The sequence below is a fragment of the Nelusetta ayraudi genome, unplaced genomic scaffold, assembly GCF_046127955.1.
Source record: "Nelusetta ayraudi isolate G7.1 ecotype Tasmania unplaced genomic scaffold, CSIRO-AGI_Nayr_v1 ptg000073l, whole genome shotgun sequence".
NCBI classification, from domain to species: Eukaryota; Metazoa; Chordata; class Actinopteri; order Tetraodontiformes; family Monacanthidae; genus Nelusetta; species Nelusetta ayraudi.
Window position 1 is genome coordinate 684,957 of NW_027466123.1, and position 27,544 is coordinate 712,500.

The 27,544-nt window shown below is 46.1% G+C and overlaps 2 protein-coding genes across 3 annotated transcripts in view; one reads left to right on the forward strand and one right to left on the reverse strand.

Annotated features, from left to right (window-relative positions):
* Nucleotides 1-243: 243 nt before the first annotated feature.
* On the reverse strand, nucleotides 244-8,479 carry idi1 (isopentenyl-diphosphate delta isomerase 1). The gene is made up of 7 exons (XM_076043160.1): nucleotides 8,212-8,479; nucleotides 6,376-6,530; nucleotides 5,614-5,783; nucleotides 5,427-5,519; nucleotides 3,556-3,686; nucleotides 3,350-3,454; nucleotides 244-1,484 (listed from the first exon to the last, which is right to left on the reverse strand). The coding sequence occupies exons 2-7, from the start codon at nucleotides 6,525-6,527 to the stop codon at nucleotides 1,272-1,274; spliced, it is 864 nt and encodes a 287-aa protein (XP_075899275.1). The 5' UTR covers nucleotides 6,528-6,530; nucleotides 8,212-8,479; the 3' UTR covers nucleotides 244-1,271.
* An 863-nt stretch (nucleotides 8,480-9,342) lies between these two features.
* Nucleotides 9,343-27,544, forward strand: part of LOC142899498 (WD repeat-containing protein 37-like) — a 19,496-nt gene continuing 1,294 nt past the window's right edge. Inside the window, exons 1-14 of one of the 2 annotated variants that reach the window (XM_076043102.1) lie at nucleotides 9,343-9,638; nucleotides 12,979-13,075; nucleotides 13,201-13,296; nucleotides 14,846-14,910; nucleotides 15,091-15,171; nucleotides 17,771-17,909; nucleotides 18,053-18,124; nucleotides 18,233-18,277; nucleotides 19,151-19,227; nucleotides 19,316-19,553; nucleotides 19,868-20,009; nucleotides 25,747-25,881; nucleotides 27,104-27,218; nucleotides 27,314-27,544. The exon at nucleotides 27,314-27,544 is cut by the window's right edge and continues 1,294 nt beyond it. In XM_076043102.1, coding sequence (XP_075899217.1) covers nucleotides 9,459-9,638; nucleotides 12,979-13,075; nucleotides 13,201-13,296; nucleotides 14,846-14,910; nucleotides 15,091-15,171; nucleotides 17,771-17,909; nucleotides 18,053-18,124; nucleotides 18,233-18,277; nucleotides 19,151-19,227; nucleotides 19,316-19,553; nucleotides 19,868-20,009; nucleotides 25,747-25,881; nucleotides 27,104-27,218; nucleotides 27,314-27,445 — 1,614 coding nt within the window. In that variant the 5' untranslated portion in view covers nucleotides 9,343-9,458 and the 3' untranslated portion in view covers nucleotides 27,446-27,544. The remainder of the gene's footprint in view (nucleotides 9,639-12,978; nucleotides 13,076-13,200; nucleotides 13,297-14,845; nucleotides 14,911-15,090; nucleotides 15,172-17,770; nucleotides 17,910-18,052; nucleotides 18,125-18,232; nucleotides 18,278-19,150; nucleotides 19,228-19,315; nucleotides 19,554-19,867; nucleotides 20,010-25,746; nucleotides 25,882-27,103; nucleotides 27,219-27,313) is intronic. The other variant, XM_076043103.1, reaches the window with a different exon arrangement.

Sequence of the window (27,544 nt, forward strand, 5' to 3'; positions counted from 1 at the left end):
AGATTATTTCCCTTGTTTTGACAAAAAGCTTCTCGTCTTCCGACGCGGTGCCATTGACTTATTTGGTGGACTAGAAGAAACGAAATTTACATTGGCAATGTCACAGTTTTCTTCATTCAAGGGGGAGTGAACGCAACAAAAAAATAATAATCTGCAAATCACAAATTGCCTCTGCCACAAATGACTTTTTGTGCCAAGTTTACGCGATCAGAGTCCTTGGATGGAATTGATGGACTTGGGAGATTTGGTCCACTTGTATAGGCTTTATGAGCGTTGATTATTAATAAATAAATAAATAAATAAAAAAAAACAACTCAGTATTAAAGTACAAAATATGCAAGAGTATTTTCTGTTCGGTGCGATGATACGATGATACTCACCGTAAGCGTTTTTTTTTTCTTTCCTTTTTTAAATCGTTATCCGTTTATTTGCTAAGAAGTGAGCTTAAGAAACTGGACGAGCGCGAAAGTGTTGACGGTCGCATCCGCAACGGTGTACGAGCTGCTAATAAAGCCTACAACACTCGATACAAGCGTGACTGTCCTTTTGTTGACGATTACGCGGGCAAATTGGTGGTGAAGTCCTTTGCTGCCACCTGCTGGCAGACGCCAAACACCACCACTTGGGGCCTAATGAAACGCCGTTTATCTCACTTCATGTTACTTTGTGACTCAATCTCTAATAATCCAAAAGGTTTCATCACGGCGTTGTAGTTTTGATTAAGTATTTTTTTTTTTAGTACCAAACAATACATGAGTGCAACCAACTTTATTGTGTCAAAAGGTCTACAAATACAGCTCAACAGTACGATGCACAATTACGTCCTCAGGCACTTTTACCCGTTCATAGAAAAATAGGTTGCGTCCGTTGCCTTTTTCCACCTTCTGCGTCTTCGTAAATTCACCACAATCATGGACAATCGTTATTAGCGGGTTGTGCGAGTCCCCCCCCTTCCGCAAATTCACCCACGTGGACCATCACTACTAGCAGCTCTACGAGCAGAGTTCTACAGATACAAACATTTGCAAAACTGTGCTCAATTTGAATCTAGGAAAAAAACAAAAACCCTACAGTTACGGCGTCAACGTCCAACATTCAGCGTCCGTTTCTGGGTGAGGAGGAGGAGCTTGGCAGGTCCACAACACTCAGGACTATTGAGTCCCGAAAGAGAAAAGCCAGTGGGATCTACGTCGTCAGCAGCAGTGTCCGAGGGTGATCTCGACCTCGACCTCGACCCCCCCCCCCCCCAGCACCCCCGGGTGGCCTTGCGACTACATGCGGTGGATGCGGTGGTGATCCATGAACTGCTTGAGGTTGTGCAGGTTGTCCCACCACTTGAAGAGGAAGGTCTCGGCGATGAGGCGGAACCACGGCGTGACCAGGAGCTCGCCGCGCTTGCCCTTCTCCAGCATCTCCTGCAGCTCCTCCTTGCTCACGTAGCAGTGGCTCTTGATCTCGTTGGGGTCCGGGCTCAACTCCACCTCCTTTTTGAGGGAACGACGGCGGACACAAAAATGCTCGGGGTTAAAATGTCTTTTTGTTCATGTGTATATGTCAGGGATGGGTCGACACGGGCTGAAAGTTTTATCGCGATAATTTCTGGCATTTATTGCGATAACGATAAAAGTGACGATAAAAAAAAATATAAAACAATTCAACTCCATATTTTGGGATTTTTTTTTTTAAATCGCATCTTTTTGAAACTGCACTCGAAAAAAAAAAGTGCGTTTACACAAAGCCGTATTTAAAAAAAAAAAAAAATCACAAAAATTCAAAAAAAAAATCCTGTTTACATGGATACGCTGGAAACGACTGAAAACGATGTAGTACCTGTGCCTGGCCTGGTGTGGCGCCGCAAGCAGTGGCTCGCTAAAAACAAGCGCCACAGAGAACAGAAAGAAAGATCGCTCCTGAAAAGACGGTGTGGATAAACGACAGAGTTCAACGTCTGCTTCGAGTTCCTTTAAGAACAGTGGTCCCCAACCACCGGACCCGGTCCATGGTCATTTGGTACCACGGACCGCGGTACCGAATGACCCCGATCCGTGGGTCATTTGGTACCAGGCCGCGAACCAGTGCCGGTCCCGTTGTTAAATGAATCCCGTTTCATTCATTATCTGAGTGAACAATTTTATTTTGAAAAATGACCGGATTCTCTCCGTTACGTCTCTTGACGCACGTCAAGGCGCTTGTCTCGGTCATCTGATATGTTACCGCGAGATTCCATAACGTGTTATTTCTTTTAAATTTGTATTTCAAACGTGTGGCCGGGTTCACACCAGAAGTGGAAGCGCCGAGGAAAAAGGCCCCCTGCCTTCCGGCGCCCTCGTTAACCGATGGCGTCGGTCAGGCCAGACGCAAAGCGGCGCTCGCTCCCGCGGCCGGCTAGCGCCGTGCAGCGCTCATTTCGGCGTCCGCTCTATGTTGTGCGCGAGCCGCGAACGACACGCATCAAGACAAAAGGAGGAGAAAATCCGGTAAGTCCTTCAAAATAAAAGGAATTTTCAAAATAAAATCCTGCGAATGACAAATGCGATCATAATCGTGTACTTTATATTTGTCCGTGTTCAAACAGAGTGCGAGAGAGATGAAACAAACAAACACACGCACACAAACGCGAAAGAGAGCAACAGAGTGGGCTAGCTTCGGGGCGGAGTTTTGCGCGTCTGAACACAAACAAACGGGGAAAGAGCGAGAGAGGGGCAGAGGGGAGTTGTCGTCAAGTCAAGGTGGACGATGTGAAAAAAAATAGCTCTGAATGGGAGCGAACAACAGCTGAGCAGAAGCGCTTGTTGACCGTCGCGGAGAAAGAAACGTGCGTCTGGTGTGAACGGGGGGGGGCTGCGGCTGGTGTGCAATTCCGTGGGCGCGGCGCTTCCGCATCCGACGTGAACCCAGTGGAAGCCTTTTTGTCCCTTTTACCAACCCGTAGTCGGCCCCTCTGGCCGATTTCTGGTAAGAATTACTTTACATCATGGGGTAAAAACTGCCTTGACATGCAACAAGACAGAATTTTACACACACGCAATTCAAACCGCGATTAATCGCAGTTAACTATGAAGATTCTGTGATTAATTGCGATTAAAAGAAATAAGTGTTTGACAGCCCCAATATATACTCATATTAAAAAAAGCTTTTACACATTTTCTTTATGAGAAAAATAATTGAAGATCAGAAACTAGCATCCCAGGAAAGGCCAGTCCACATAATAGAACACACAGTCAGTGTTCTTGAGTGAACACCGAGGTCGGCGTTTTGGACAGCGTTTTCCATTTCCTGGCGCAATCTGGCCAACGAGGGGAAGCAACGGGAGAGACGGGGACCGAGGCGTGCGATGAAGGCGGCTCACCTTCTGCAGGAAGAGGATGTAGTCGATCTCGTGTTCCCCCCACACGCCGTCCGACTGGGCCTTGTAGTGGATCCTGGTCAGGTACGTCATCTCGTCCGGAGTCACCTGGGGTGGCGGTGGGAAGACGAGAGGGGTGAGATGTAGGGAGGCGAGACCGCGTCGTGGTCCTCCTCCTCCTCCTCCTCCTCCTAGTGGCCGCCTCCCACCTGCTCCATGGGGATTCCCAGTTCGGCCTCCAGCCTCCTCTGAGCAGCTCTCCTCACTCCCAACGCCTCCTCCTCCTCCAGCTCCTGCTCTGTGTGCAGCGGGTGGCTGCAGCACGTGTTGGTGAAGCAGCCTGCGCACACACACACACACACACACACACACACACACACACACACACACACACACACACACACACACACACACACACACACACACACACACACACACACACACAACCAGTTTACTACACTCTCCTGAAGTAAACTTTCTCAGTTACATTGTGTGTTGTTGGGATTACTCCAAAAAAAGTAGTCCAACTACTGTTTACTGCTTTAAAAGTAATCTAATTACTTCTATAACTACTTTGTTTCGTAGATAATCTATTTTCGGTTGTTTTTCTAAATTTCAGACATTTTCAGCGTGCAAAAATATTTCACAACATTAATGGAATCGTTGCTTGATAAAGTGATTATGATATAGTTACCTTTTTTTTTCCCCCAGAGTAATCCCGTTACATTACTGCCGTTATCAAAAAAGTAGTTTAATTACAGTAGTGGATTACTTAGTAATAGATTACTCTCCAACACTCGTTAAACTGTAGGAGTGGTTTCATTCAGCGTTGGAATCCTATTGTTGTTGTTGTTTTTTATTATTATTTAGACTGAGCGTTGATGATTTTTGACACAAGGTGGCAGCAGTTGGGAAAAGCACACACTGGTGCTTACTAGGTGAGAGGAGGGGCTGCAGCACAGGGAGTGGGAGAGCGCACAGGTTTTCACTTAAATGTAATGGCAATTTCCCATCATTCCTTGTTTTAAGAGTCATTTTAAATAAAGAGCTAAATAAAGAGCAAAGACCCCGATTTTGTTGGAACTTTGCTTCGCTTCATTTTCTACATAGCCCACGATATTTGGTGGGCCACCAAAACACAACCTCTCCAATCCTTCCGTTGTGGCCACTGTGGTCAAGCCAACCGACGGTTCGACAAAAGCGGTCGAGCCAGCAGGCACTCGCGCTTTTTGCTAGCTCCGTGTACACCAGGTATTACGGTAATCACTGTACACAATGGGGAAACGAGATCGAATCGCTTTTCTCTGTACTTGGTTTGAGATTAACATTATTGGAGATGTCCTAATTGTCACTCCAATATTCCACTTAAGGCTGCTAGTGCACCACCCCCCAGGAACCCCCTAAATGAATTTCAGGAAATTCTGATGGAGCATTTAAAAATAAAGCTCATCCAAAAATGTGCATTTTTTTCCTATTTATTATTCTTGATTTCAGATGAAAATTTTTGATGAATTCCTAATTGTCACTCCATCATTCCACTTCAGAGTGCTAGTGCACCACCCAAGGAACCCCCTCACTCAATTTCAGCAATTTCTGATGTAGCATTTCAGAATAAAGCTCATCCAAACATGTGCATTATTTACTTTTATTATTCTTGATTTCAGATGAAAATATTTGGAGAATTGTCACTCCATTATTCCACTTCAGGGTGCTAGTACAAATGCGTCATCAGAATTTCCTGGTATTATTTTTTGGGGGGCGAGGGGGTTCCTGGGGTGGTGCACTAGCACCCTGAAGTGGAATGATGGAGTGACAATTAGGAATTCTCCAAATATTTTCATCTGAAATCAAGAATAATAAATGTAAAAAAAAAGTGCACATTTTTGGATGAGCTTTATTCTGAAATGCTACATCAGAAATTACTGAAATTCAGTGAGGGGCTTCCTGGGGTAGTGCCCTAGCACCCTGAAGTGAAATGATGGAGTGATAATTATGACATCTCCGATAAATGTTAATCTCGAACCGAGTACAGAGAAAAGCGTCCTCTTCCCGATTGGATCAAGGCTAATCTGCGGCTTACCTGGAAAGGTGATCTTGGCGTCCGACCTCTGCTGGAGCAGCAGCTTCTCCTCGCTGTTGAAGATGAAGACGCTGAAGGCTCTGTGCAGCAGGCCTGGTGGCGACAATTGGGGGGGGGGGGGTCACAGTTTCACGACACGGCAAAAATATAACGGCCGCCTACATTGGGAAGGAGGCGAAGTCGGAACCTTTGTCGATGTTGGAGTTGAGGTGGCAGTTTTTCTTGGTGTCCGCTCCGATCTTGCGGTCGTCCTCGTCGATGAGGATGCACATTTCCGCCAGGAGCTGCACCTGCTTCTCGTCCAGGTGATCCGTCGTGATTTCCGGCATTTTAGCGGGGGGTCGCAGGGTCGTTTCACTGCAACGCACGAGGGAGGAAGATCAGCTATCAAAAGATGTGACGCAATAGAAACTATTGCATGGCAATATAATAATAATAATAATAATAATAATAATAATAGTAATGAGCCATAAACTAGCTGTCAGTGTTGTTATGTTGCTACACTAACGCACAGACTGAATTATATCATTACTTCTTCGTTAGTTCTTTTATTTTCCCTTTTTTATATTTAATTTTTTTTTATTTACTCGGCTAAATTGTTTATTTCCGCTGTGACGTCGCTTCAGAATGACTTTAAATGTCAAACAAAATCAAAGTTTCAGGGATGTACAATTTGATACAACAATGGTGCGTTTCATGACATTTTAACCAAGTCAAATCAGTCATGTTTGCACACGGCTACCAAATTGTATTGTTTTGCATGCAAAATTAAAGAACAAACAACCGCTGCCCTTCGAGCTTTAAACGTGTAAAATGCAACAATCAGGAAAAGTAACGGTAAACAAAACGCTGCGTGTAGCTTTGAGTAGCTCTTTGGCTAGCTTAATGCTTCCGCCACGCGACGCCACAACCCGGAGCAGCTGAGGGCCAGTCAGTTAATGCAGCTCACCTGGACAGAGGTCTCCTCCAACATGCAGGGCCAAGCGTGCTGCTGGGTCTCAGGAACACCGAGGTGCACGTCCTGGGGAGGCTCGACGTCGCCTTCGCCTTTGACGTAGCGCTGGAGACACAGCGAAGCACCGCCCACACGGGCCGCACCATCGCCTGACCGAAACAGAAAAACCAATCGCGGCTTTGAGAGACGGCGCGAGTGTCGGGTAAACGCGGAGTGGAGTTCAACTCACTCCGGATCGGAAAACCATAACCTTGTTGTGAATATCTGTCATCTCGTGTACTGTGAAATGTTCACAAAAAATACAACAACAAAAGAAACCCTGCTACATTCTATAATGACATCGACAGAAAAATAAAGTTATGTAACACAATATTTCTTTAAATTGATTATGACTTGAGTTTTATTAATTTTCTGGATTCTTTTTTAGTAATCCACTTCTGTAATTAAACTACTTTTTTTCTTTTTTCTAGCAGTTTTGCTACATACTAATGTAGCAAAACTGGTAAATTTATCATAATTACTTTACCAAGTAACGATTCCATTACTTTTCCGAAATATTTTACAAGATAAAAATGTCTGATCCAAAATTCTTCTCTTGTGGCGGCAAAAGAAAATACAGCGGATTGCGCTTGACAGCTGGAAATACGAACGTTATTTTGAGTTCACCTGGTGTCAATCGAAGAATGTTGTGGTTCGTTCTGCGTTACGTGCGGGGAAACAAGACGGTTTCAGGATGAGATCTTTTGAGATCTATTGTTTGAACAATATGGGCTGTGCAACAGGCGCCAGTGCTGTGCATGAGTTTGTTCTGTGAAATGTGCAGTTTGTGTTCGGAGAGCAAACGCTCATTCATGTTTGGGAATTGCAAAATTTGCACTTTAATAAAGTTCATTCCAAAGCACTGAGCAACTGTCACTTTGTCTTCTTTTAACTGAAGTAATTAGTAATTGATTACTTCTTAAACAAAGTAGTTAAAGGAGTTATTAGATTACTTTTTAAATGAGTAATCAGTAGGTGGATTACTTTTATGGGGTAATCCCAACAACACTGGTTATTAATGGCTTTAGGGTAACAATGTTGAAACATTTTTTGACTGGTGGGGCCACAATGGGTTGTAAAATGTGACAGAGGGGGGCGCGCTGGAGCAGCAGCAGATGGATGGAGTGTTGTGACCTCATAGGAGGAAAAAAAATGTCAATTGAAAATCAACAAAATGCAAAGTTTCATCAAAATCGTTGTCTTTGAAGCCCCACGTTACGTAGCTCTTTATTGAAATGGCTCTTAAAACACTGGGGGAAAAATTGATGAAATACAGCTACTTTTATGACTTGCCGACTATTAATATAATTTCTTCAAGTTCGGAGGGCTCGGTTAAAAAAAGCTTTACGGGCCGCATATGGCCCCCGAACCGTAGTTTCCCCCCACCCCTGCACTAGGCACTGTGCTGAAAAACAGTTTTAGGGGGACAACATTGAAATGTTTGACACATCAATAATAATAATAATAATAATAATAAAAAATATATATATAGAAAAGCGAGTAGAAAAAAATATTACCACCACGTTATTTATTTTACTAAAATAAACAATTTGTCAAAGGCGTACGTAACAGACTTAAAAACGGGAGGATCCGTTCCAGTTTCTCCATGAGAGGTTTTGCACTTATCGCGCCGACCGTCAACACGCCATCAGACCACAAGGAGCAGATATCATTAGCGTCTAGGATTGGCGACTGGCCATAGTATGTACACACGGTCCGTCACATGTTGCTCCCCCACAGAACACACACATGAAACGTCAGCCGAACTCGGCACATAATCCGACTGCTTACCGTAGAATAACAGCGCACGAGAGGTTATATCGAGCTCATGAACGACGATATCGTGGAGTCGAACGCCGCAGCTGAAGCAACCGAACTTCACTTCCGCCCTCTGAGGTCAGGTGTTCTGTCATTGGACGCGTCGGAAGCGGGTCGACCGCCCATTGGACGACGCGGTACAAACACAAGCATGTGACCCGGAAGTGGGAGCACGGCTAAAAACAAGTGATGTGTCAAATTTTGTGCATTTCTGAGATTTGTATTGAGGCTTTTTTTTTTTAAGTTCTTGTCTGCTGTCAGAGGGGAGTCCGGGAATAACACGTCGTGACCCCCCCTTTCTTATTCGTTTTTAACGAGCGGTATACGAAACATATATATATATTTTAAAATAGTGAGTGGAAGTCTCCGGCGCGTAAATATGACCCCAACTGAAAGATGAAGTGTATGCAGCAAAGGCGACGAGCTACGAGCTGTTAGCTTGGCGTTTGGTAGCCTGAAGCGTACCGTCCGTCCAGCGGAGGGGTTTTCACTTCGGCCTACGGTGACGTTACCGGCGGTGGGTGACCTTTCTTACGTCGACGAGTACACCGGTTAAACACGCGTAACTGTGTTTGCAAACAGCGTGGCTGTGTCAATAAACCAGGCGAACGTCGCTTGCTCGCTAGCTAGCCAAGCTAGCTAATGGGAACCTCTCTACCTGGCGGTGTTACACCGATATCCCAAAACCTGTCGTCTTCCCACTTTTAGTTGTTACCCCGCAACAATGACCGCGTTACAAATTACGTCATGATTTACCAACACTCAACAGTGGGTTCTAAAGTTTGACAGAGGGGCCGGTTTCTTGTCGGAAAAATATACATGTCACAGGATTTATAGAATGCATGTGTTTTAATGTAAATTAAATAATAAACAAAAGCAAAGTTACAACCAAAATATCTCAACGTTATTTGGTTCTTTATTGAAAACACTCTTAAAACACTGGGGAAAAGAAAATGCACGAGTGACATCTCTTTCATTACTTACTTACTATTAATATAAATTCTTCAAGCATCCGCGGGCCAGATTCGAAAGTTTAACGGTCCGCATGTGGGGCCCCCGGGCCGTAGTTTGTCCATGCCTGCCCTAAACTCTGTTTTTCTTGCACTTTTCTCGCAGGTGTAGGACAGCAGCGAGAGGCAGGGGGCGAGCCACTGCTGTTGCTGGTGGTGGTGGTGTTGCGGCACAGGGGGGCAGGGCCAGGCGGTCAGACCGGAGGAGGAATGCCTGTGGAGGGCGGAAGCGGCGGCGGAGGCGGCGGCGGAAGCGGCGGCAGCTCCGCGTTGGCCGCTCGTCATCCCAAGCAGAAGCGCAAGGCGCACAGTCTGTCCATCCGGCGCACCAACAGCACCGAGGAGCGGCCGCCGCCGGGCATGCTGAGGGGAGACATGCTGGAGGGACAGGTGAGCCTCGGGACGCGTTCCAATCCTCTTTGTTGTTTTTTTTTTGTTTGTTTGTTTTTTTTGGTCGCACATATCCTCGCTAAGATAGAAATATACACAAGACAGATGCATTGATCTCCGGGAGATACTCGCGTTTACAGCAGCTTGACAAGGGAACTAGTGTACTAATAAAAAGGCATGCAATGTGCTAAGCTATAAAAAGAAAAATAGAAATAGACATAATTGAATAGAGGAAGAAAGTTTTTGGACACCCTGTGCATTTCTAATGCACTGTATCGTTATTGTTATTATTATCATCATATCAGTGTGTCAGATTTCGACATTTTCACACAAGTCACATTGTGTGACTTGAGGCACCTTGCCATCGTAGATCTGCCACGCAACGTACAGGTACATCTGGGCCGAGTCGACCTCGCTGCTGCTAGCTTGCAATTTGAATTTTTTTGCTCGTTAGTTTGTCGGAGCCGCGAGCCGCCCGTTTGTTCCCCTCATGTCCCGTAGCTACAGTACCAGCCGGTCGAGCCACATTGTTGTTTTTATTTTTTTTTTGAGCCGGCGTTGCAACATCTCCTGAGTGTTTACGGTGATTGTGTGTTTTTCCTTTTTTTGTTGTTGTTTTTGTTTTTGTTTTGTTTTTTTAAAGTTAGCTCAAGGGTCTGAGCTACGATTCCGGAGGATTCGACTACCGACTCTCTAAGCCTCAATTAGGCGGCCAGGTTTACACATTTAGTCACTTATTCCTTTTATAGTAAGTCAATGTGTCCAGCCAGCTTAGAGATTACCCGAATTGTCGCCGCGATTGATTGATTCCTCCCAGGGAGAGAGCAGACTTAACAGCGCCGCTCCCTGCCCAGCAGTTAAAAAAAGATGTTTTTTTTCTCTGTTTGACCAGGGACATCCTGGTTGTTAACTACTGGGAGTTGGCTTTATTGATCTCACATTGTGAGCGGCGGCTCTGTAGGCTCTGTTCTCAGCAGTGGATTCCTTGCGTGTTCTGTTTGACTTGAGCCAAGCCGACCTTCTGGAACGAGAGACAAGAGGCCCTTGTCGGATATTTGATCGGAGCTTGAATTTATTTTCTCACGCTTGTGTCGTGTGTGTGTGTGTGTGTGTGTTGGGGGGGGGGAAGGTCTGTTTACTTTCTCCGCTTGACGTTGCCAGTGAATGATTGGCCGCTCACGCTGGAGCTCAGCTTGCAACTGATCCAATGCGTTTCATCAACTTTTAATGCGGGCTGCTTGTCCGGGTCTGATGAGCCTTTTCACCGGGCACCTGCTCTGTTTTGTCGTACCCAGTCTGCCTCCCCTTTAGCCCAACCCAAACGCACACACACACACACACACGCACACACACGTGCATACGGCTCCAGAAACCTGTAAAAAAAAAAAAAAAGACCCACACAGAATGCATTTTTCCACGCCACTTTCAATGCAGCCATTATTAGCCAGAGTACAACAGTGGTGTTCGTGCCACCAACTTAAGCAGCTTTGGATTCACAAGGGGTGTGGGGGGTGGAACCTGGTGTTTGCTCCATTTACAGAGTGCGAGGGGGGAAAAAAAACGGAAAACATCGGAGGTTAGTTTGTTAGTCACTGCCACTGCGACTGTTGCTTTTGAACACGTTGCGCAGCTGAGAGAGTGACGAGTTCAGATGAGTTCAGACGGCGGTGGAATCGGGCAGCGGCTCCCGGAGGCTGAGCTGTCAAACTCAGCCCCTTGTTGACATGACAGTGTTGCACTCCAGCCCTGGTTACAGACCGACGGCGGCGGCGGTCGTCGTCCTGCGTGACTTATTACCAATGGAGGTGAGTCTGTTAGGCTAGAAATAGAGATGCTAGCTAAACAGTTTGCTCTGCAGTTTGTCCCTCGTAGGAGTTTGAAAACTCCAAGTGGTTGGTAGTGAAAGAGAGTCAACCCAAGTCGTTGCTTCCGATCCTGTTGTTCAGTGTGGCAGCGTGGATTTCCCGATGGCTGGTTTTTAATATTCCCGCCATGACATCAGTGAAGGGCGTCTGTGAAGGTTCTTCGTCGTGCAGGCAGGTCAACCTGATGTTAGAAGGGTTTAAGTTGGGTCAACTGGACAAGAACTAGTCCAGTTTGACCCAACGTAACCCTGCTGCATTAAGTGAAGGCTATGGCTAAAACCATGCCAGTCCCTAAATTCTAATTTCCAGATGGTTGTAGCTGCACTTTGAGTAGCTGCTCAGTGCTGAAGGATTTTACTGCCTGGTCCCAGGTGAGATTTACTGGCTGGGTTTTGCACATTTGCCACGTCCACTGTCCGTCACTGTGCCCCCCCCCCCCCCCGCCCCCCCCAACCTCCCTCAAACACTGTCTGTGCCATCATCATTCAAATGGTTCTTGGTCGCAGTGAATTAATCTTTTCGATCGACTTGCTATTGTGGGCGGCGGCCTGACAGACGTATCAAGGCGTTGGGATTCCCGGTTCATTTCATTGACTTTCATTGAAACAAACTAGTGACTAGTGAACGAGCGACCCAGCTACAATCTGTTTATTCTATTGATGATCTCTTCTGGCAGTCATCCAGCACGGTGGTGCGGCTTCAGCTGCAAGCTACGACCGTTTGGGACTTCCAGAAATACCCCCACCCCCCCATTCCATCCGCAGCACCCACAGATAGGCAAAACTGTTCTAAAGATCTCATAAATATGCGAAACCCCTTTGAGCGACATTGCCTCACATTCACGAGCGGGTGTCGAGGTGAAGACGGAAAAGCCTGAGTTTTCATTGCGCTTTTGATCGCTTTACGTTTTGCCTTTTATCTCGGAAAATTCAATTCCGTGGAAATCTGTCCTTTGAACTCACGTCATTCGCCGTCCAGACACCCGTCCACATTGGATCACTTTTGCACAGTTGGAACACACTTATTGGAGAAGTTTAAGCTGTTAAGTGAACATAATCCGGGGCAAGAAAATAATTCGTCTCAAATGAGACTCAGGAGTAAAAGGGTGGTCAACCGTTACCACATACCACAGGTTAATGTAGCCTAATAATTAACACCACTACTACTACTACTAATAATAATAATCATAATAATACATTTTAATTATAGAGCGTTTTTCAAAGTCCTCAGACACTTCACAAAAACATAGCGGAATTAAAGTAAGCAAATTCATTTAGAATTAAGTTAAGTTAGAATTAAGTTAAGTTTAGACAAACAAGTAAAAAAGTGAGTCACATTAAAACAGCAGCGAAACATTAAAAGCAGTACGGAATATATGTGTTTGAACAATTTTCAAAGTCTGTAACAAAATAATAGTCATTTCACTTGGTAATAACAATGTTATTACACCTCTTTGTGCCTCTCTGTCTGCGCAGGACTCCAAGCTGCCCCTCTCCCTACGCAACAATCTCCTCGACCTTTTCGGGCAGATTGAGCGGGAGTTTGAGAACCTCTACATCGAGAACATCGAGTGTGAGTAGAAAAATGCCTTTGAGTTTAAAGTTTGGACACACCTGCCTGCGTGGATTGATTGATTGATTGATCGATTGATTGATTTTTGGGGGTGTTTATCGACTCACCGCGTCCCTGTGTCGCAGTGCGCCGGGAGATCGACTCTCTGAACGAACGGCTAGCCGGCGACGGACAGGCCGTCGAGGGCGGAGACCCCACGAAGGGGGCGCTGAAAACAAAAGGTACGTACGTCGTGTTTTCACATTGGTCTCTGTGGGCGGTGTGTTTGGCGACGATGACGGAACCCACCGCGAAGAATCCAAGCCAGGCAAGAGCAGGAGCAGATGGATGGAGTGTTTTGCTGACCCACATCAAAGGGGGAAGAAAATATATATCATGGGATTATGTAGAAAACATGTGCTTTTATGTCAACTGAAAATGAACCAAAGCAAAGTGATTCAGCTCTTTATTGAAATGACTCTTAAAACACTGGAAAGAACTGGATGAAATACAGCTATTTTATGACTTACCAACTACTAAAATGATTTCTTGAAGTTTGGCGGGCCGGATTGAAAAGCTTTACGGGCCACATATGGCCCCTGGCCCCAATCAGATTGAGCCTCACTGCGTTAGATGCCCGCCTCCTCCAAGTAACTGCTTTTGGCTGAGTTCACAAGCCATGTGGCGCGAGCGAGGAGGGCGTACTGTAAGCACTTGTTTATTTATCGCAAGTCATATCGTTATCGCAACACACAACCGCATTATCGTACATCGCGTGTTTTTTCTGATATTGTGCAGCCCTAATACACATATATTGATATGTATATATATATGTATGTGTATTTATATGTATGTACTAGCGTCGTCAGCGTTAGTACATACATATAAATACATGACTTGGCGCCGTTCCTGCCAGAGTGCATATCTGGATGCGCTGCATGTGTTCGTCAGGCTCTCCTCCTACTCGCTGTTCAATGACCTCTTGCCAAATTTTGCATCAATGGAATTACCAAATCAGGATTTGAGTTTCTTTCCCATTTGCTGGTCTAAAGCAGGAAATATGACGACAACTTTGGCATCCAAGCTTTTTACTATATATCTGATACATCTGTATATGTGATATACTAAGCTATCTATTTGTGCTCACGTTCTATGTTTATGCGTGCATACAGACAGATAGATATATCACACATATAGACTTACGCAAGGATTGCGCCTATCTTTTTTTTTTTTTTTTTTAGCAGAGATCATTAAAATTCTATCAAAGACGCGTTATTAATTAAACGCAATCCATTACGCGGTTAATGTTTTTTTAATCGCATTTCAAACGTGTGCCTTTTTGACCCTTTTACTAACCCGTAGTCGGACCCCCTGGCCGATTTGTGGTCATAAACACTTTACATTACGCGGTTAAAAATGCCTTGAAATGCAGTTCGAACCGCGATTAATCGCAGTGAACTATGACGATTCTGCGATTAATCACGATTAAAAAAAAATTATCGTTTGACATCCCGTGTGTGTGTGTGTGTGTGTGTGTGTGTGTGTGTTATTTTTAAGAAGAAATGTGAGGTCTGTGAATCTCTGTAAAACTGTTAAACTAGTTTCATGGAACTAAAGCCCTTTGAATATGACCGGCAAAACGGTTCACATGTTCTCCACAAGGGCGCCACGCTGCCGGCGCCAACCCAATAACTCAAGACGCCACGCGAGATCTCTAGCAGCGCGAAAAGCGGGAGTTTGACGCTCACCCGGTGGGTTTGACCCGCTGTCCTCTGTTGTTTTTTCCCACAGCCAGCCACAGCACCAGCCAGCTCTCGCAGAGGCTGAAGACGACCTACAAGGCTTCCACCAGCAAGGTGTGTCTGGATTCATTTTGTCTGTGCAGTTATATGACCCGGGTGGGGGGGGGGAGGGCAGGGGAGGTTCCTCTCAAGTGTAAAAAAAAAAACAAAAAAACATTTCGAAACGCATCGGAGGAGCCGAAGAATCTCGACGAGCGACGATAATCGTGTCTGCTTTCTTTGTTTGTCACCCAGCGCCTGTACAGTCTCCACGGCAAAATAGGTGGAGCTCGCACCTTCAGTGTGGCCACGCAGTTGTGTGGCGGAGATTCATGGGTAACTTCCTGAATGCTCTGTGTGTCACTAAGCGTCGCGGGTGACTGCTACAGGCCGGGTCCGGTGTTTTTTTTTTGTTTTTTTTAAAGAGAGTCTGTCTGTCTGGACTTGACTCCTCATCTCCTCTCTGCCTGCAACCCCTTAATCTGGGCGCAATGCTGCATTTCAAAGATTACGCAATTTTATTTTATTTTAAGTGTCTTGCTGGTGAATTCCCTCCTTCTATTTAGCGTTCTCCGACAAAGGGCAGAACCTGAAAATTGCTTTTGCGACTCTTTCTCATATTACAACGTTGGAGTTTTTAAGATTTTATCTTGTTAAATCTGGAAATACCAAGACGCACCTCCCAAACTCAACAATGCACTTCAAAAAGGGAGGAAAAAAAAGGCCTATATTTTCTTTTGTACATGCATTTAAATTCTGATTTACTACTCTTATGACTATTTTTGACTTTTTCTAAAAGGCCTAAGTTGGCGTCGTGGTTTTTTTTCATTCGGCGAGATCGGCCGTTGGGTTCCAGATGCTTCGCCGCCGTGCTGACCCGGCTGCCGGTGATCTAATCCCGCAGCAGTCTGCTCGTCTGCTTGGCTCGGCATGTGACTGACCTGTAACACTTTGTACGAAGTCTGCCTTGAGTCTTTGTAATTTTTGTAATTCTGTACTGACCTTAAAAATAGGTCTCTAGTGCACTCAGAAGTTGGTATTGATGGATTAGGTCTGTATCTATATTGAACCTTTTAGGTATTTTTGAACGTGTTTCTTAAGCCCCACCCCTCTGAAGGCACACTTATGGAGCATTTCTCTGTCTAAAAAGTTTCAACACCAACGGCTGCTAACGACAAGTGTGCATGTCAAAATTCCAGCCACGATTGTTCACCTCAGACTTGCATCTTGATCCGGCATTTGCCATCGTCAGCTGCTGAGCTTAAAGGTCCAGTGGAGATCTTTTGGAACATTTGGAGATCTTGAGAAGAAACTGCGACATCAAGTGGTTACATATTATATTGCAGCGCTTTTTTGCTCATCCTCCCTCACCCGAGCTTGCCAGTGAACTACGGTGGACCTGCGCACCCAAACCTGGGTCCACCTTCTTCTTTGTTGGTTTATTTGAGGACGCCAGCATTTCACCCTAAATACCAAACATGCTGTCAGGCAGCTGGATTGTCCACACCAGGCTTCCTTAGAAATATGGTGGTGCAAGATGGCAGCTAACTGGGAGCAAGACCCTTATTAATCTATGGATATTCCTCAAAACATATAAGACCTGTTCTATGGGTAGGAAAACTAAATTACTTTTATTGTACTACCAGTATACACTTTTGTTAATGTCTTTATGGGCAATATAAGAAGCTTTTACCAATGTAAAAATCATAGATAAGGCCAGATTTTACACACTGGACATTCAAGCAAACTTTGCAGCAAACCAACAAAAGAAACCAACCAAACGCAGCCGAAACACATTAAAGCCACTTTCGGAAAAAAAGAAGCGTTTAATAACTGTTTTATCACTCATGCCGGTGTAGGTACAGAATGTGTCGGGGCCGAAGGAATGTGTCCGGGGCCCTATGGCAACTCCATTAGGACAAACTACATCGCGTTCGGATACATAAATCGAAAAGTAGATAGATAGATTAATAAAATCATATTATACATAATGGATAGAATGTAGCTAGCAAGATAGATGGATGACTATCGCTTTTCTTTTCCGTTTGTTCGTTCGACCGCGATGTAGATTGTCGTAACAGACGTGCTATATGTGACGTCATCGGCAGTCGCTGGACCTCGTCCAATGACGTCGCATACAGCACGTCCGTTACGACAATCCACATCGCGGTCGAACGAACAAACGGAAAAGATGATCGATAGTTAGATAGATAGCCATTTATCCGTCTATATCTATATTGTTAGTTCGTTCTATCCATTATACATATATATATGTAATATGAATAATATGATTATATCAATCTATCTATCTCCTTTTCAATCTATTTATCCGACCGCGATGTAGTTTGTCCTAATGGAGTTGCCGTAGGGCCCCCGGACAGATTCTGTACCTACACCGGTATGGTGCAGAATCAGATGGACTGGCAGGCACTTGGTGTCCTGTCAGCAGTACTGCCGACTGGTAGCGGCGATAAGGCAGCGCTTGTCTCAAGTCACTCGGGAGGGGAGGCTCACAGTAAAGCTACGTCAACCTGATATCGGCCTCTTGGATAACAACCATCCTTTAGAGGTCCATCCATCCATCATCAGTGTCCAATAATTTATAGTCGGTATCCAGAAAAGAAAACGCAGCATTCATCAGACCCAATTGGTTGCACTTGTACGCAGCCTCGCGTCACCTTATTTTAAAATAAGATTGACATTTTCATTGTTAATCATTTTACGGCATACATTTTCCCCACCCCCGAAACAACGCAACGCAAACTAAAATCAAACAAAGACCCCACAATGTTGATGACAAACAACAAAACAAAACACATCAGACAAACAAGCTCGTACATAAAAGTAAATAATAAATAAAGGAAACAAAGGTTTGGTTCAACACCTGAGGAAAAACAATCCAATCTCTCCGTCTCCCTCCCGCTCCCACGTCTAGATTGTGTCCAGCTTTAAGGCCACCGCAGGCTCCCGGGCTCTGTGCCAGCTGCTCAAGGAGTACGTGGGCCACCGCGATGGAATCTGGGACCTGAGCGTGACAAAGACCCAGCCGGTGGTCCTGGGCACGGCCTCCGCAGGTACCGACGTCGGGGCCGGGTGAACGTTTATGTGGACGTTGCAAGGGTTGGAGTGAGGCCACGAAGGGCTCTTAAAGGTCGCAGCGAGCACTGAACCCCCCCCCCCCCCCCCCCCCCCCGCGCTGTTCCCCCAAATTTCACAGATCACTCGGCGTTGCTGTGGAGCATCGAGACCGGGAAGTGTCTGCTGAGGTACGCGGGCCATGCGGGATCAGGTAAGGGCCGATTGACTTATCGTGTTGTGTCATTATTAAAACACTGCTCATTTCTAAATGTCAGTTGCGTTGTATTGTCATGATTTCGTTTTGTCCTCTCGCCCGCAGTCAACTCCATCAAGTTCCACCCCACGGAGCAGATGGCCCTCACAGGTATCTGCCTCAACATACGTCCCGGTGTCTTCTGAGGTCGGCTGCGATCTAGACCAGCGGTCCCCAATGTCGGACAGTATTTTCAGGGAGTGGCATGAAAACTGCACTATTTTTTTTTAAATACAGTGATAAATGTGAATCCACTGTTCACTCGTTTGCAACTGGAAGTCGTGGGCTCTTCTTCTGCCTCCTCGCTGGGTCTTTTTCCCGACGCAAAGCCCCAGCTAGCTAGGTAGCTCGCTAGCTCGTGGGTTTGATTTTGGTGTCAAGGGTATCACGTGACTGGGACCGGTCATTTTTCAAAAATAAAATCATCATTCACACTCGGATAATAAATAAAACGGTATTAATGTAAGTTATATATTTTAGGTTTCGGCACCGTTAAGTACCTGACAATTCAATTCGATTCCAATTCATAGGGCTACGATGTGATTAATCGTGATTAATCAAGAATCGCGATTTATCACGATAGATGTATCGAATGCTCAAATTCGTTTCGTATTCGTCTTTAATGCTGTGCGTGTCTCGTCGCATGAGTTGGTTTGGATCTGCGTGCTCGTGTGTCTGTTGTGCGTCACTTTAAACGGTCCGGTACGACGTTGCAGTGCAGTCGCTGAGCATGAGTTCCAGCCTCATTTAAAAAAAAAAAAAAAAAGATTTTATAAATTTGTGAATCGAGTCATAATTGGCAACGTCATAATCGCGATTAATCGAATTGATCGCGGGTTGGGAACTCGCTGTTCTCGATGACATCCTCCTCATGTTGAACTTCCTTGACCTCTTCCTGCCCCTCCTGTGGCGTGCTGCTCTCTGCTTTTGAACGTCTCCTATTTTCTGTTGCTTGACGTGTGTTTGCTGTCACGCACTTTCCAGCCTCCGGGGACCAGACGGCCCACATCTGGCGCTACATGGTGCAGCTCCCTGCCCCCCAGCCGCCTCCAGATGTCAACGTGAGTAGCAATCGGTCACGCCCTTGAGACTTTGCTTCACTTTGCCGCTTCTCCAATCATCTGCGCTTCTTCACGCCCCCCCCCACAGGCTTCGCAGTGCGAAGACGACCAGGACTCGTCGGATCGGGAGGAGGGCGAGGTGGACGGCGAGGGCCCCTGCGAGGTCCCCACCGTCCGCGTGGCCACCGCCACCCTGAAAAGCCACCAGGGCGTCGTGATCGCGGCCGATTGGCTGGTGGGAGGGAGGCAGGCGGTCACGGCCTCCTGGGACCGAGCCGCCAACCTGTACGAGGTGGAGACGTCCGAGCTGGTTCACACGCTCACGGGTACGCACGGCCTATGCCGCAGGCGGTGGTGGTGGTTCTGCTGGTAGCGCTTAACTTTGTTGCTCATTTGCTTTTAATATAATCTCCTCAAGTTCGGCGCGCCAGATTTAAAAGCTTTAATGGACTGCACACGGCCCCCGGCCCGTAGTTTGCCAACGCCTGCCCCTAACCCATTTTAAAGGCCTTTCCACACCTGCAAAATCAGGGACATGTTCCTCACCTGTGTGTGTGTGTGTGTGTGTGTGTGTGTGTGTGTGTGTGTGTGTGTGTGTGTGTGTGTGTGTGTGTGTGTGTGTGTGTGTGTGTGCACGCAGGTCACGACCAGGAGCTGACCCACTGCTGCACCCACCCCACCCAGCGCCTGGTGGTCACCTCGTCCAGGGACACCACCTTCAGGCTGTGGGACTTCAGGGACCCGTCCATCCACTCCGTCAACGTCTTCCAGGGACACACCGAGTGAGTGTCGCTCTCCGTGCACAACACCCACGCAGCACAACCGCCAGAAGTCACCGTTGCAGAGGCCTCGTGCTCATGTTCGTCTGAATTGAAAAGAAAAATACCGTTCATCTCCAGAGAATAAGAATAACAATAACAATAACAATAACAGTAAAAGCCAATGGAGCCAATCACCAGCTAAAATAACACTTGGCTGTTGAGGCCAAATTTGGGTTAGCAAGTATTTTGAACCACTAGTGACAAAAAGAAAGCATGACATGATTACGAGACATTTGAGAAATTACTGTGGAAATTCTCATGAATCAATGTTGTTGAATGTGAGGAAACCTACAAGGTTTACCAGCATCTAAGAGGCTTATTGCACCAACAATAATAATAATAATAATACAGCAACATTTCCATAACTCTCAAGCTCCACTTTCGGGACCGACAACCTGAACAAATTACTTTCGCTGCAGTTGTGCGTTTTGCCCACCGGGTGGTGCTGCAGCATCGCACTCGCTCCGGTCCTCTGGCCCTTATATCCTTCTTCTTTTTTTTTCACCCTCTCCCCTTTCCTGTTACAGTAGCACATTAATTCACAGGCCCTCTTGCTCTAAGCCAAATCCTCCACTTTGCCTTCTCATTTATTATCGAGCGCTTCTCCTCAACAGCCTGACGCCTCGTTTCCCTCCCTCACCTCCCCCCTCCCCCCTCCTGGTCTCTCTCTCTCGCCACCTCCCCCCCCCGCTCATTTATCTGTCCGTTCTGCCGTTAATCCCCGCCACTCTGTGTAATTTGGCACTTCGCTCGCTGTTAACACTCAATTGCAGACGTTTCGAAATGATGACTGTCGGGCTCGTCTGTGTTTTTCAATAGCTGCCACCGCCGCCACCGCCGCGCTCTTTAGGAGGTGTGTGTCTGTGTGTGCATGCGCTCACAATCTACATGTGTGCGCTGGCTGGCTGGCTGGCTGGCTGGGTACATCTCTGGCAGCCTTTGATTGCAGGACGGAAGAGGGGGGGGGGATTACACAGAGCTCATTATGTATGACCCCAACACGTTTAATTCCTGCAGATCCCACTTTAATTCTCCCCCATAGACAATTGGTGTAATGAGATTAAGCCCCAGGCTTTGGTGGTTAACAGCAGCACCAACTCTCCTCCCTCCTCCCTCCTCCCTCCTCTTCCTCATCCCAAAAGACCATTGATGGGATGGAAAGTGAAATCTTTCCTCTGTGGTGCGCCGCACGCATCCACTTGACACAGATTAGCAAAAAAAACAAGAAAAAAAAAGAAAAAACAGACTCCAAACAGATAGAAACTGATATGGTCTTAAGACTGCCAATATTCTCCGTCATACTGTTCCAGCTTCTCCCCAGGAAGTGTTGGAATCTGTCCGGGCCTCGTGGGAAAGACTTTTGCTGTTTTTGTTGTTACTAAATCATACTCGCCTTCAAATTTCATTTTTTTTTTTTTTAAATCCGTACTGCAGCGAGGCCCAGACTATTAGCCAGAACAATAAAAATCTGCAGATCACTAGAAACTACTCTTTAGCCCTCTGTTTGACTACCTGCTGTCCTGGAAATTATATCTGTACATCAGTGGTGCCCTTTGTGATGTCACAAGTCACCCACCCCCAGAACTGTATAACGTGGTATACACTTTTTTATAACGTAGGCCAATAAAAAGAATAGAATATGACAAAACTTCACCTACAAGCTAGAGATGCATTTAAGGGTCCAGTGTGTAGAATTGGGCTTGATTTATGTTTTTATAGTGGTAAAAACTTAATTACTGCCCATAAATACATTATACAATGAAGTTAGTCGCCATCTTGCACCACCATATTTCTAAGGAAGCCTGGTGTGGACAATCCAGCTTCCATGACAGCATGTTAGGTATTTAGGGTGAACGCCAGCGTCATCAAATAAACCAATGAGGAAGAAGGTGGATGAGGTATCCAGGTTTGGGGTGCGCAGGGCCAACGCAGTTCACTGGCAAGTTTGGGAGAGGGAGGGTGATAGAAAGAAAGAGCGCCGCAACCTAAAATGTAACCACTTCATGTCGCTCTTTCTTCTTTAAAAAAACAAAACAAAAAACAATCTCCAAATATTACACACTGGTCCTTTTAAAAAATGAGAAAGCTTGTAAAAGTAAATTTTAACATAAAGCGACCTCATTTTATTTTCGTACTCTCCCCCCCCCCCCCCCCCCCCCCCACACACACACACAGACCTCCAGAATTAGAATTAATTTAGAACACAGAGGAGTGTCTTGCTCGTCTCTGTCGGGATGATTGTGGATGTGGTGGTGGGAGGTCGGTGTGGCGGGGTCTTGAGGGGGCGGGGCGGCGGCCTCTCAATTACGCCGCTAATGTCTCCTGACACTGAACCAGCGGCAGCTAAAAGTGCAGCGTATACCCCCGGTGCCGCCGCCGCCACGTAATTGCGGGTTAACGACTGCACGCGAGCTCGGGGGGCGGGGAGGGGAGAGACGGCGGGCAAACGAGAAGCGACAGCCGAGTCGCTCGACAAACAGAGCAGCGCCGTCGTGTCACATTTGTCCGCGTCGCCGTCGACGGCTGGCGGAGGCGTTTGATTTCCTTATTAGAGCAGCTTGTTAGCGGCGCGTCTCCTAGCGGGCGGGCGTGTGTGTGTGCGCGCGCGCGCGCAGAAGCGCCACGCGCCTATTTGACGTCCCGTCTCGGGAGAAACACGCCGGCACTACGAAACGAAGTTCCCGCCGCTCTGCGCGGTGACAAAGCGCTCGCGAACGTCTCAAAAATGTCCAAATATGACGCGCCGGACCTTCAAGCGAAGCTGAGCTACGTCGCGACTTCGTTCACACGTGGAAGTTAAGAGAAGGATTTTGGGATTTAGAATGGAGCGCGGTTCTTCCGGGTACTGTGCAGATGTTCACACTTTAAGTGTGTGTGTGTGTGACACCAAAAGCTGTAGCGACGGTCACAAGAGATGAGTTTGTAACCCAATGTCACAATCAGTCGATAGTCAAACTGACCAAATATTAGACTAAATTTAAACCCAGCACAAGTTTTTTTTTTTTTTTTTTTTTTTTTTTTTTTGTAGTTTAGCAGGCAACAACTTTTGGTGTCCTCCTGTAAATAAATAGAACAGCATCAATTGCAGAATTATTGCATTTGTAGTTTTCAACTTGTGCTCATATGTACAACTACGGGTTCAGAAATGGTTTGGGGGGGGGGTCTCAGACTCGTTTCTGCATTGAACTCAATTAAAAGCAGCTTCATGAAGTAATCTACCGCAATGCTCTGAGAACATTAATTGTGCGTGGGAATCAGTCAGGATGTGCTGAACACATTATGGGATGGCTACGACAGCTGTTGCCTTGAGTGTCTAATGGAATGCGATTTTCTTTTTTAAGAACGAATGTCGAAAGTGTGTAAGATGCAGCCGACATTACAGTTGGAAAAAAACAACAACACAATTTGAACCATTTTTTTTAAAACAAAGCTTTATATTATAACCACACTTAGTTGTGTCGCGTTTAAAACCCAATAAAGACTGAACAAAGCGTCATGGTCTAAATTTTAAGGTTCTTTAAAACAGCCCATTGCTAAGTTTGTTCACACGAGGAATCACTTTTCATTAGAGATTGTAAATGGTTTTCTACTTACTGGTTGAGCACATCTTGACTGCACGCCGGCACTCAGACCGGGCCGCACATTTAATAAACCTTCCATATTTCAAACCTATTAGCCGACGTCTCCCAGATTCTATATTGAAATTAACATTAGCATCTTGTGGCCCTTCGCTCCCAAAACCCCACCGCCCCTCCCCTCCCCCCATGAGCGTCGTCAACAGCTCCACGCCTTTAATTTGAACTGACGTGGCATTAAGGGCTAATTATGGGACTAAACTGAATAACTGAACGCCTGGGCCTGAGCCGTCGGTCGCAGGGACCTCCCGACACTGCTGTGGAGGTGCATGTGTGTGTGTGTGTGTGAAGGAGGGTGGGGGGGGTTGGGGGGGGGGGGTGTAATCAAACAAGGTAATTGATTAAAAGGTTGATTAAGGTTAAAGGCTTTTTTTCCTGTGCCGAGGAGGGAGAGAGGAGGCTGTTCAACAGATACTTAATGGCAGCTCTGACAGCACAAGGTCGAGACTCCCCGCTACTCCTGGAAAGTAGGGAGAAAATGACGAGTGACACGCAGGGGGACGTATCTGTGACCCAGAAGGGGAAACTAAAAGGGATGAAGTTTTCTGCAATCAGGGGTCCAGTGTGTCGTATTTTGGAGATTTTGAAGAAGGAACAGTCTTTCGCTTCAGTCCCATTAGGGACTCTGTACCTTCCCTCTCCCGAGCTTGCCAGTGAACTACAGTGGCCCTGCGCACCAAAACCTGGATACCATGTCTATCTTCTTCTTCTTCTTCTTCTTCTTCTTCTTCTTCCTCTTCTTTGTTGGTTTATTTGAGGACGCCAGTGCTCACCCTAAATACCAAACGTGCTGTCAGTCAGCTGGATTGTCCACACCAGGCTTCCTTAGAAATATGGTGGTGCAAGATGGCGGCTAACTGGGAGCAAGGCCCTTACTAATCTATGGATGTTCTTATATATGTATGTATATATGTGTATATATACTGTGTATAAATACACACACATATATATATATATATATTAGAGCTGTCAGTCGATTAAAAAAATTAATCCGATTAATCGCATGGTTTTCCATAGTTAACTCAGGATTAATTGCATATTTTTTTTATCTGCTCTAAATCTACCGTAAACTGATATTTTTCCATTTTTTTAATAATCATATCAACATGGGAGTAGGCAAATACTTGCTTTCTGCAAATGCAGCATGTTTATTCGTGTTGGAGCAATGACAAGTACTACTAACAAAACAAAGGTTGCATAGGGTAAAAAAAAATGTTGTGTGTGTGTGTAAATAGAAACACGCACTCAGGTGTCCATCTCAAGACCTTTCATCATGATCACTGACCGGCATCTCTAGGATCAAACAGACGTATTTTGATCAAGTCTTCCTCTGTGTGTGTGTGTGTGTGTGTGTGTGTGTGTGTGTGTGTGTGTGTGTGTGTGTGTGTGTGTGTGTGTGTATTTGTTTAATCTCTCTCGCACTCTGATACAATGTACTGACAAATATAACATACAAATATGATCGAATTTGTCATTCGGTTTTTATTTTGAAATTCACCGGATTTTCTCGTTTTTTTAAGCGACTTCCTGTACTATTGACGAGGATCGCTCGCGCACAAAATAGAGCAGACGCCGAAACGACAACTGCATGGCGCGAGCCGCGCGCCCGTTCGCGTTTAGTGTGAACCACCACATTGATTAACGTGGGCGCCGAATGGAAGCGCTCGTTACAGTAAATGCACATCACTTTTGTCCTCTCAGGACTGCCATCTGGCAGGGTTTTGAAGTGGAACTTTCCATTTACAATTGACGCCTTATCCATGTTAGTCCTTCCTAGTGCTCATCGACGCTCAGTGTCTTTTTCTTTTTCTGTTGTGTTTACATGCCGGCTGCAAGCGTGTGACTGTGTGCTGTGAGTCAATTAATTTCCCGTTGCAGTGCATTCTATTCTGTTCTGTTCTATTCTTTTGTGTTCTATATGAGGCTTTTACCAATCTAAATATTACAAAGCCAAATGTTATACACCTGTGACTTTACCTAGGCCAACAATATTGAATTGTTGCCATTGCGGGACCTTTGGTGTGACTGCTGTGTGCGCTCGTCGTCTTCTTCTTCTCCTTCAGCACGGTGACGTCAGCGGTGTTCACGGTGGGTGACAACGTGGTGTCGGGCAGCGACGACCGCACGGTGAAGGTGTGGGACCTGAAGAACATGAGGTCTCCAATCGCCACCATCCGCACCGACTCGGCCGTCAACAGGTAGGAGAGCCAAGCCCGGTAGATGCTCCTGTGTTGCCTTAAGGAATCGCTGTGTTCCCTGGACAAACGATGAATAGCTTGTGGAGGAAAACATTCCGCATGGTTAAGCTCATGGCTGCAGCTACACTTGGTTAGCAGTGATATGTTGTAATAGTGTAGCTTATTTAAAGCAGGGCTCTTCTGCAAATTGCAAATTTGATTTGCTAGTTTTCTTTGTGTACCTTATTTAAACCTTTAAGTAGCCACAGAGTGAGGAATCCCGCACAGGGAAAATATACACATCGGTAATCACGATAATCGCGATGTTAGCGATTAATCGCAATAATCGCGATTAATCGCAATAATCACGATTACTGTAATAATCGCGATAACCGGTGACCAATTGAATCGTAATGGAATCAAACCGTGTAGCCCTTTAGATGGGCCGCCCCCTACTAAATAGTCAGGTTGCACCTCTGGCCACTTCATTAGCTACGCCTCGCTAGTAAAAACTAGGACCCTCCCCCCCTTTCGCCTCCATAGCTGCCTGTAATTCTTTGAGTTGTTTGGAAACATTCCTCAGAGATTTTCGGGGCTCTCGTTTTGACACGATGGCATTGAATACACCAGCGTTTTCCAACCTCTTTTGAGCCACAGCACATTTTCTACATTGGAAAAAAAACCATGGCACACCAACCAAGAATATTATAAAATGACACCTTAAGGCCAAACAGTGACACTATGGTCTCTTCAGAAACCTGTTTAGATGCACACAAAGCTGAAATCCTGGCAGGAACTGGGGAGGAAGTAGGCTTATATAACTGTTAAATCAGAGTTTCTCAACTGGTGGGTTGCGACCCAAAAGTGGGTTGCGGAGCCGTTTTGGGTTGCAGCTTCGTTGGCAATTTTGCTTTTTTTTAAAAAAAATCTTTTTTCTTTCTTTCTTTCTTTTTAAAAAAAGTGTCTTTAAAATATATTTAATAAATTCATTGAATTTTGAAATGAAAAATAAAATAAATTGAAAACATAAACAAAACTGTTGGCCATTTACTTTGCAGGCCACACAATTGAATTCAATCATTTCAATCATTTATCGACTGGACGTGACAGAAAGCGGGTAGCGTGTTTTGTTTTTTTTATGGAACAAATTTTGGTCCCGACTTCACAATTGGGGGGTGGTGGGGGAAATGCGGGTCCTGAGACTCCAACCTGACTCAAAGCCTACCTGGGTCCTGATCTCCAGGATCAGCGTGTCGGCCAACCAGAGGATCATCGCGCTGCCGCACGACAACCGGCAGGTGCGACTCTTCGACATGAGCGGCGTGAGGCTGGCCAGGCTGCCGCGCAGCAACAGGATGGTGAGACGACTGGAACGCACTGGAAACGCCTGTGGCCTCCCAGAGAGCCGACCTCTTTACACACTGTGTGTGCGTGTGTGTGTGTGTCCTCGCAGGGCCACAGGAGGATGGTGTGCTGCACGGCCTGGAACGAGGAGAACCAGTCGTGCAACCTGTTCACCTGCGGCTTCGACCGCCAGGCCATCGGCTGGAACATCAACATCGCCGCCCTGCTGCAGGAGAAGTGAAATGACACTGTGGGCCCCCTGCTAGCTCGGGCTAGCTCGGGCTAGCTCGGGCTAGCGCGGGTCGGAAAAGCATCCCGTCGTGCTTTTTTTTTTTTTTTT

Excerpts from the sequence above, each read along its gene's own strand:
- idi1 (XM_076043160.1), bottom strand. The coding sequence starts at position 6,527 with ATGGTGCGGCCCGTGTGGGCGGTGCTTCGCTGTGTCTCCAGCGCTACG. Across the intron at positions 5,784-6,375 it reads TGGAGGAGACCTCTGTCCAG|TGAAACGACCCTGCGACCCC; the intron begins GTGAGCTGCATT and ends CGTGCGTTGCAG. Across the intron at positions 5,520-5,613 it reads CAACTCCAACATCGACAAAG|GCCTGCTGCACAGAGCCTTC; the intron begins GTTCCGACTTCG and ends TGTCGCCACCAG.